We start from the raw sequence: 10540 nt of genomic DNA on the forward strand, positions 1-10540 counted from the left end.
AATATAGGGCTAGATAGCTCAGTCGGTCTACTTGAGTGCCGGAGACTGCCAATATAGGGCTAGATAGCTCAGTCGGTCTACTTGAGTGCCGGAGACTGCCAATATAGGGCTAGATAGCTCAGTCGGTCTACTTGAGTGCCGGAGACTGCCAATATAGGGCTAGATAGCTCAGTTGGTCTACTTGAGTGCCGGAGACTGCCAATATAGGGCTAGATACTTGAGTGCCGGAGACTGCCAATATAGGGCTAGATAGCTCAGTTGGTCTACTTGAGCGCCGGAGACTGCCAATATAGGGCTAGATACTTGAGTGCCGGAGACTGCCAATATCGGGCTAGATAGCTCAGTCGGTCTACTTGAGTGCCGGAGACTGCCAATATAGGGCTAGATAGCTCAGTCCGTCTACTTGAGTGCCGGAGACTGCCAATATAGGGCTAGATAGCTCAGTCGGTCTACTTGAGTGCCGGAGACTGCCAATATAGGGCTAGATAGTTCAGTCGGTCTACTTGAGTGCCGGAGACTGCCAATATAGGGCTAGATAGCTCAGTTGGTCTACTTGAGTGCCGGAGACTGCCAATATAGGTCTAGATACTTGAGTGCCGGAGACTGCCAATATAGGGCTAGATAGCTCAGTTGGTCTACTTGAGCGCCGGAGACTGCCAATATAGGGCTAGATACTTGAGTGCCGGAGACTGCCAATATCGGGCTAGAAAGCTCAGTTGGTCTACTTGAGCGCCGGAGACTGCCAATATAGGGCTAGATACTTGAGTGCCGGAGACTGCCAATATAGGGCTAGATAGCTCAGTTGGTCTACTTGAGTGCCGGAGACTGCCAATATAGGGCTAGATAGCTCAGTTGGTCTACTTGAGTGCCGGAGACTGCCAATATAGGGCTAGATAGCTCAGTCGGTCTACTTGAGTGCCGGAGACTGCCAATATAGGGCTAGATAGCTCAGTTGGTCTACTTGAGTGCCGGAGACTGCCAATATAGGGCTAGATAGCTCAGTTGGTCTACTTGAGCGCCAGGGCTGCCAATAGAGGGCTAGATAGCTCAGTCGGTCTACTTGAGCGCCGGAGACTGCCAATATAGGGCAAGATAGCTCAGTCGGTCTACTTGAGTGCCGGAGACTGCCAATATAGGGCTAGATAGCTCAGTCCGTCTACTTGAGTGCCGGAGACTGCCAATATAGGGCTAGATAGCTCAGTCGGTCTACTTGAGTGCCGGAGACTGCCAACATAGGGCTAGATAGCTCAGTTGGTCTACTTGAGTGCCGGAGACTGCCAATATAGGGCTAGATAGCTCAGTTGGTCTACTTGAGCGCCGGAGACTGCCAATATAGGGCTAGATAGCTCAGTTGGTCTACTTGAGTGCCAGAGACTGCCAATATAGGGCTAGATAGCTCAGTTGGTCTACTTGAGCGCCGGAGACTGCCAATATAGGGCTAGATACTTGAGTGCCGGAGACTGCCAATATAGGGCTAGATAGCTCAGTTGGTCTACTTGAGCGCCGGAGACTGCCAATATAGGGCTAGATACTTGAGTGCCGGAGACTGCCAATATAGGGCTAGATAGCTCAGTCGGTCTATTCGAGTGCCGGAGACTGCCAATATAGGGCTAGATAGCTCAGTCGGTCTATTCGAGTGCCGGAGACTGCCAATATAGGGCTAGATAGCTCAGTTGGTCTACTTGAGTGCCGGAGACTGCCAATATAGGGCTAGATACTTGAGTGCCGGAGACTGCCAATATAGGGCTAGATAGCTCAGTTGGTCTACTTGAGCGCCGGAGACTGCCAATATAGGGCTAGATACTTGAGTGCCGGAGACTGCCAATATAGGGCTAGATAGCTCAGTCGGTCTATTCGAGTGCCGGAGACTGCCAATATTGGGCTAGATAGCTCAGTTGGTTTACTTGAGTGCCGGAGACTGCCAATATAGGGCTAGATAGCTCAGTTGGTCTACTTGAGTTCCGGAGACTGCCAATATAGGGCTAGATAGCTCAGTTGGTCTACTTGAGTGCCGGAGACTGCCAATATAGGGCTAGATAGCTCAGTCGGTCTACTTGAGCGCCGGAGACTGCCAATATAGGGCTAGATAGCTCAGTTGGTCTACTTGAGTGCCGGAGACTGCCAATATAGGGCTAGATAGCTCAGTTGGTCTACTTGAGTGCCGGAGACTGCCAATATAGGGCTAGATAAAACTCATTTAAAAATTTACCTGGTCAGTTTCCCTTGTGGTTCATATTGATATCTGGAACAAAAAGTTGCATCCCCTTAAAGGGTCTATGTACTTTTTGTAGGACAAAAAACATTTTGTCTAAAGATTTACACTAAACTTACTCAGTTAAGATAATGATAGTAGAAAGCTTCCCTGAAAATATTACTTGTTGAGGTGCTGTAGTTTTTTAGAAACGAGTTCAACAATGTCATGAAAATAATTTTCATCTCGGTGTGAGTGATCATGGAAAAACGTATTTACTGATTTCTCAAAAACTACAGCACCTAAGGAACTAATATTTTAAGGTACCTCTTTTTTACTATCCTTATTTTCCTAAGGAACATTTAACCTAAGGGACAGCCTCGCACCAAACAGTACACCCACGAACATGATTCAAAGCCACGTAGTTGTAGATGGTGTGGAAGAACAAGCCATCCCCGTCGTGACTGCCCAGCGAAAGATGCTGTATGTGACACCTGCTCAAAACCAGGACATTTCAAGTCAGTATGCTTAAGTGGAAATGCATCCAAACGCAACACCACAAAGGTACATGAAGTCCAAGATTCTTTCGACGATGATTTACCATTCCTTGGTGAAGTCACAAGTAACAGCGACTACTGGAGTGCTTTCATTACAGTCGATGGAAATCGCACCTGCTTTAAACTTGACACTGGTGCAACTGTCTCCGTCATCAGCGATACAGAACCATGGCTTGCCAATGTGCAATTCCAGGAAACCACTCAGTTACTTCATGGTCCGGGAGGCACTCCTTTACCAGTGACAGGAATGCTGACTGCTACACTGCAATACTCCGAAAGGAAAATCACTGAGAGCCTCTATGTCATTCAAAATCAGAGATGTTCACTCCTCAGTAAACAAGCATGTGTCAATCTTGGCCTCATCAAGAGAGTGAATGAAGTAAAGCAGATTTCGACGCCGGACTTCAGAGCAGAATTCCCTGGGTTGTTCACTGGCCTTGGAAAACTTCAGACGCCATACCATATCACACTGTGCCCCGACACCAAGCCAGTATGTTTGTACACACTGTGGTGTATTTACGTGGGGGGGGGGGAAATACTAAGTGTCAGAGTAGCCAAAGCACATAGCTGCCATCTTGAAAAGTATGGTTTATTCATATGACCTTTAACCTGTATACACACAAGACTGTGCACTGTGCAATATATCAATACGCTGTAAATAAGTAGTGCCACAGTGATACATTACACTTCCTCCTCACTAATTATGAAGTGATGAAAATGTTCAGCAGTTTACTTAACTATTTATAAAGTTCTGGAAAATAGTTTGTTGCACTCCTTATATCAGGATAGTAAGAATTCTTGTTTTGTTTTGCAATGGCATTTCCTTGGTTTTCGTTTTAACATAACACTGAACTATATAACTATCAACTCTAACTTGGAGTAAACATTTTTAAAACAAACATGAGTAATAAATCAACTGTTTCACTTCACTTTGCTTTGTTTCTGTTCTTAAGACTAAAGATTGAGTTTATCTGGAGGTTTGCGTTGGCGTGATGGATAGCGATGTTCACGCACTGGGGAACTAACTGGCACTAGAGTTTTAGGGTTTTGTGTCTCTTCATCAATAGAGGGTTGCGCGACTGTTGATGTAGTTGTCGCTATCTCTGGTGCTAGTTCCTGCGGTTTATCAATGTCAGGGGTAACACCTGTATCAGAATCCAAAATCTGGTCGATATGTCTGCGCCAAATCATATCTGGCCCTACGCGCACTTCATACGACAGGGGACCGTTTTGAGAATGCACAACCCCAAGAATCCACTTTTCTCTGCCTCGATAATCGCGAACTGAGACTGTCTGTCCAACGTGAAGCTCTCGTGTTGTACTAGCGGATTTATGTGCAACTGTCTGGTCCATTTGTTTGTCACTAACACGGCGGCGAATGTCCGGTTTCAAAATATCCAAGCGAGATCTAAGCTGTCGCTTCATGAATAGCATAGCAGGCGATTGTCCCGTAGTACTGTGAGGTGCACTTCTGTAAGCAAGAAGAAAGTTAGCAAGTTTCGCTGATGCTGATCCTTTCTCCCCCGCCATTGATTTGAGAGCTTGTTTAAAAGTTTGCACAAAGCGCTCAGCCAGCCCATTGGTTGCTGGATGATACGGAGCAGATCGGATGTGTTTGATTCCATTGCTCTTGAGAAAGATATGGAATTCCTCAGATGTGAACTGGGGCCCATTATCACTAACAAGCTGTTCGGGAACTCCATTGCGTGAGAAAATGTCACGAAGAATTTCAATGGTCTGAGTTGTGTTCGACGATTTGGTACACACAACCTCTGGCCATTTTGAGTGTGCATCCACGACCACTAGGTACATTTGTCCAAGGAACGGTCCGGCATAATCAATATGGATGCGTTGCCATGGGGTTGTTGGCCATTCCCATGTATGGAGTGGTGCTGAAGTTGGATTACGCTGAACTCTTTGGCATCCAGAGCATCCTTTGGCAATTTGTTCAATATCATGATCAATCCCAGGCCACCAAGCATAGCCTCGTGCGAGTGTTTTCATTTTCACAACACCGAGGTGCCCTGAATGTAATTCGTCAAGGACTTTCTTGCGTAGCTTGGACGGAATTACGACGCGTAGTCCCCACATAAGGCATCCCTCATGTACAGAGAGTTCATTTCTGCGTGTATAAAATGGTGCGAGGACAGAGTCGTGAGTGTGAGGCCACCCTTTCATGGTATACTCACGAGCCTGGGCGGCTGGTAAATCATATGCTGTCTCTCGAGCTACTTGTGAAGATGTCACTGGCAAAATTTCGAGTTGTGAGACACAGAGAAGATTATCTGGGTCACTGTAATCATTAGTGACCACTGGCAATGGTAATCTCGACAGTCCATCGGCATTACAATGTGTCGTTGTATTTTTGTATTCGATGTCGTAGTCATGACTCCCAAGAAATATTGCGTATCTCACCAATCGTGATGCGGAAGTCGCAGGAATGCTCTTTGCAGGGTTGAATATGGATGTGAGCGGTTGATGGTCTGTAACCAGCGTGAATTTCCTTCCATAAAGATAGTTATGGAATTTTTTAACACCCCATATCAGTGCTAAGGCTTCCTTATAAATCTGTGAATAGTTACGTTCTGCCGAAGATAGTGTGCGTGATGCATATGCGATTGGTCGCTCAGATCCATCTTGCATAACGTGAGACATCACGGCACCCAACCCATATGGTGAGGCATCACAAGCTAACTTCACCTGTAGATCTGGGTTGTAATGTGTCAAAACTTCCTTAGAAGTAATCAGAGTTTTGGCCTTGTTGAATGCATTCTCACAGTCTGCAGTCCAAACCCATGGTTTATTTTTCTCAAGCAGTCTGTTGAGTGGGTGCAGTATAGTGGCCAAATTCGGTAGAAAACGATGGTAGTAATTTATGAGCCCAAGGAATGAGCGCATTTGGCTTACATTGGTAGGCTTTGGTGCATTGTTCACTGCGTTGACTTTGTCCTGAGTCTTATGTAGACCCTCAGCGTCAATCTCATGCCCACAGAAGACAACGCGTTTCTTGAAGAACTCACACTTTGACTTGTTGAGTTTTAATCCGCGGTCATCAAGAACATTGAGTACTCGCTCAAGGTTGTGAAGGTGCTCTCTATCATCACGACCTGTCACAATCATGTCGTCAAGTATGCACTGCACACCCGGAATTCCTTGGAGGATTTGTTCCATAGTACGTTGCCATATGGCTGGGGCGGATGCTACTCCAAATGCAAGGCGATGCATCTGAAAAAGTCCCTTATGTATGTTGAGTGTCAACAATTTACTTGACTCATCCTCCATAACCATGTGTAGATACGCTTGAGTCAAATCAAGCTTGCTAAATTTTTGTCCTCCTGCGAGTGTTGCAAATACATCTTCAATTTTGGGCAAAGGGTAATGGTCAATCTTTAGGTTTGCATTGACTGTAACCTTGAAATCACCGCAAATCCGAACTCCGCCGTTTTTCTTTGGAACTGGTACAATAGGCGTTGCCCATTGACTTGTGGCAACTGGAGTGATTATATGTTCACGTTCAAGTCTTTCTAGTTCCATCTCAACTTTAGGTTGCAGTGCATATGGCACTTGTCTTGCTTTGAGAAATACGGGGGACGAATTGTCTTTGAGCGTTAGTTTCCCTTTTATGCCATGTAACTCACCAACTTTATCACTGAATAGCTTCTCATATTTCTTGAGCAGCGAGTTAAGGTGAGTGTCTCTCATATCTATGGAGGAGGTTCTTATGGCTAAAATACTTGGCCAGTTCAATTTTACTGTAGCGAGCCAATCACGACCGAGGGGAGGACCACCTCCTTCGACAACGTACAGTTTCTGTGTACAATTCTGTCCGTTGTACTGGACATATACTTCCAGCAGTCCTGCTGGAGAAACTTTTTCTCCTGTATACGTTTGCAACTTTACTTTTGATGGTTGCAGAGTTACTGTCGGTAAGAGTTTCCGATAGTCAGCCATTGAAATGATCGAAATGGCAGATCCTGTATCAACTTCCATGGTGATCGGGATATTGTTGACTTTTGGTGTGACCCATATCGCTGTGCTCATGTCACACTTAGAATTTACATTGTTGATATTGACTCTTCCAATGAAAATTTCATCATCCTCCTGTTCATCATTGGGGATGTTCTCCATGACTTTTGTTGACTGTGCCTTCCCCTGGTAAGTATTCTTACGTCTATTTGGATTAGGTTTGAACGTTTTGTTCGAAGGGGTCTGTGGTGGCTTTGAGCGACATGCAGGCGCAATGTGGCCTGGTTTCCCACAGGAATGGCAAGTTGCGTCTTTAAATCGACACTGATCTGGGCTGTGATTTGACCTCCCACAGCGGTAGCATGAAGTCGAAGATTGAGTGCGTGATTTCACATTAAATTTGTGAACAGTAGAGTCAGGTTTTAACTGCTGACGAAGCTCTACTGCATCCTTAGCAGCCGTCTCCATTGCAGTGGCTATTTCCAAGGCTTTTTTTAGTGTTAGTTTTGCCTCAGCGAGCAGTCGCTTCTGGATACTTCCTGCCCGTAACCCACACACAAATCGGTCACGGAGGGCATCATTCAAATAGTCACCAAAATTGCAATGTTCAGCAAACCGTCGAAGTTGAGCGAGGTAAGTACTGATGCTCTCACCCTCAAGTTGGTCTCGCTTGTGGAAACGAAAACGTTCAGCGATGACAAATGGCTTTGGTGACAAGTGTAGTGATAAAATTTCAACTAACTCCTTGTATGTCTTTGTGGATGGCTTGTTTGGCGTAGTTAAATTTTTCAAGAGCCCATACGTTTTTGGTCCAATAAGGCTGATTAGTGCAGGCACTTTCTTGGCTGCTGGAATTGAGTTCACATCAAAATATTGTTCAAGCCTTTCAATATATGTAGGCCAGTCTTCTTCTGTCCCATCAAAGGGATCAATTCTGCCAATCATTGATGAAGCCATGATCTAGAATGTTAGCTCAAGTTCACAGAATTACATGTAACAGCAATAGGCAATGCATACGCCACACGAGTAGAGATGAACTGTTAGATTCAGTCTATGTGTATAATGTACATACCCTCACTTCACACTTGTGTTGTAAAACGGATCAAGATTCACTCCAAATCTCCACATTTAATGCAGCTACCCTGGCGAATTTGTACATTAAATTTGTACTCTTAAGATCACAATACTTAGATCTTTAACATAGCAGGATAATAAGGGTCATCCTCGTCGCCAGTTGTGGTGTATTTACGTGGGGGGGAAATACTGAGTGTCAGAGTAGCCAAAGCACATAGCTGCCATCTTGAAAAGTATGGTTTATTCATATGACCTTTAACCTGTATACACACAAGACTGTGCACTGTGCAATATATCAATACGCTGTAAATAAGTAGTGCCACAGTGATACATTACACACACCAAGAAAAGTGCCCCACCCACTACTACCACAAGTGGAAGAAGAAATCCAATCCATGCTCAAACAAGGGGTAATTTCTCCAGTGACATCGCCAACAACATGGTGTTCCGGCCTGGTTGTCGTTCCAAAATCAAACGGTAAACATCGCATATGCTCGACCTAACAAATCTCAACAAGAGCGTCTTACGAGAAATTCATCCGATGTCATCAGTTGATGAGAGCCTAGCGAAGCTTGGAAGAAGTACAATATTTTCTAAGCTAGATGCAAAGAGCCGATTTTGGCAGATACCACTTGATGCAGAATCCACACTCTTGACTACATTCATCGCTCCTTCAGGCCGATATTGCTTCAACCGGCTACCTTTTGGCATCAGTTCTGCACCTGAGATTTTCCAAAGAGCCATGTCTCAAATTCTTGTCGATCTCAACGGTGTCATCTGCCATATGGACGACATTCTCATTCATGGTGCCACACAACTCGAACATGATGCACGTGTGCGGGCAGTCCTGCAACGATTACATAACGCAGGTCTCACCCTCAACGAAAAATGTGAGTTTTCCAAACACTCCATCAAGTTCTTGGGCCACGTGATAGACACAGCAGGGATTCACGCAGATAAAGGCAAAACTACAGCCATCGCAGAATATCCTGTCCCCTCCAACATCACTGAGCTTCAGAGATTCATGGTAATGGTCAACCAACTCGGCAAATTTGTCCCTGGTTTGGCAGAGATTAACGAGCCATTGCGCCAGTTGCTCAGGAAATACACAATTGGGGGGAAGCCCAGCAGAGTTCTTTTCAACGAGTGAAAGATCTACTTCTCTCATCTGCAGTCCTGGCTCACTATGAACCATCTCGTCCAACCTTTGTAGCCACGGATGCTTCTTCATCTGGAATTGGCGCCGTTCTGCTTCAGACTCAAGACAATGGGAAACGTCACCCAATATGCTACGCATCGCGTTCTCTATCCGACACGGAGAAGTGATATGCAGTCATCGAGAAGGAAGCATTAGCTGCAACCTGGGGTTGTGAGAAGTTCTCTGACTATGTCCTCGGTCTCCACTTCACTCTTGAGACAGACCACAAACCACTTGTGTCTCTCCTTCAGACAAAGGAACTTTCCAAGATGCCCCCACGCATTCTTCGGTTCCGTCTTCGATTGATGAGATTTAGTCCGCCTCCCCACCCTTGATATTACCCTACCTCCCCACCCTTGATATTGTCCTTTGTGTTTCCATCTTCTGGTGGTCAAGCCAGTCCCTTCCCTTCACCCCCCCTTTTGTCCCCCTATTCGCTGTTTACCCCTTGCTTTTTCTGTATGCTTTCTAACCCCATTCATGTATTTCCACTTCACTGCTTATGTTACCTGTTCATGTTTGTTGTGTTGTCATTTAGCCTTCGAGAAAGACTCTGCTAGGGTCGAAACGTCAGGCCATTAACTATTTTTTGCATTTATACTCTCGGTCCATTTGGTTGGTAAGTTGTTTGCAACAGCTAATTCTATTTTCTCAAATTAAAACATGAAAACATTTTTTATCGGATCAGTATTAAAATTACTGCTACTTTATAGATTCCCAAGTTTGCATCAGTAAACCGATGTTCTTAACCCCGTGAGGCTATTTTCCTAAGGTCCTTAAAAAGAACTTAAGAGTTGATGTGTAGGCAAAACAATCAATGGAATAATTACCGATAACAATTAGTGGCAGCGAACTCAGATCAGCCGCAAATCGGAGGGACTTACCTGAGTGATACTTTAACGTGATGTTAAGTTGATTTTACCATGGAGGAAGGAAGAGAAGGAGCTTGAACGACTCGCAAAACCGCAGAGTAACAAAAGAATACTCTGACAATGCCCGTCTGGAAAAAGACAATACCAGTGGAAAAAGATAGGAGACCTCCAGCTGGACGGCCGAGTAAACGAGCAGGATTAGATCTCTTTGTACAGAAGGTGTGGTACCACCAGTCTGCGCCGTTGCCTTCGTGAAAAGTTGAATCATTAGAGACAAGAATTGTGAATATACACGTTTTCATTTACCGTTTGTGGTGTTTCACGGAAATATCATGGCATACTTTACATTTTTTGTGACTTTCCTGTCACCAGCCATGGTTCAAAATTTGGGTATTAGCAAACGAGGGTGGTTGGTGTTCAATTGTGTTTTTCGATTTGGTGGGCAAAAGTGTACACAATTTTTATCAGGTCTAAAAAAAAAAAAAAAATTTTTTCTGTAATACATCCATACGACATACGACACCATAGTTGAGTGAAGAACCAAGTGCGCACGCGCAGTCTCACATACGCCAGGTCACCCATTGTCTGTATAAGGTATGTGGGTGATTATGAGGTGTCGTTAAACCATGCAGTACCACGGGTTCGACTTTTGAAGTCCCTTTGTTAGAGCTCCTTCTCTTCC

General features: G+C 44.9%; 1 protein-coding gene across 1 annotated transcript; it reads right to left on the reverse strand.

Moving 5' to 3' along the window:
* Positions 1–3285: 3285 nt before the first annotated feature.
* On the reverse strand, positions 3286–7671 carry LOC117292333 (uncharacterized protein K02A2.6-like). Its single transcript, XM_033774358.1, has one exon. The coding sequence runs from the start codon at positions 7669–7671 to the stop codon at positions 3703–3705; it is 3969 nt and encodes a 1322-aa protein (XP_033630249.1). The 3' UTR covers positions 3286–3702.
* Between the last annotated feature and the right edge of the window lie 2869 nt (positions 7672–10540).

Source organism: Asterias rubens, chromosome 7 (genome assembly GCF_902459465.1).
Source record: "Asterias rubens chromosome 7, eAstRub1.3, whole genome shotgun sequence".
NCBI lineage: Eukaryota > Metazoa > Echinodermata > Asteroidea > Forcipulatida > Asteriidae > Asterias > Asterias rubens.

Coding starts and splice junctions, on each gene's coding strand:
- LOC117292333 (XM_033774358.1), bottom strand. CDS start 7,671: ATGGCTTCATCAATGATTGGCAGAATTGATCCCTTTGATGGGACAGAA.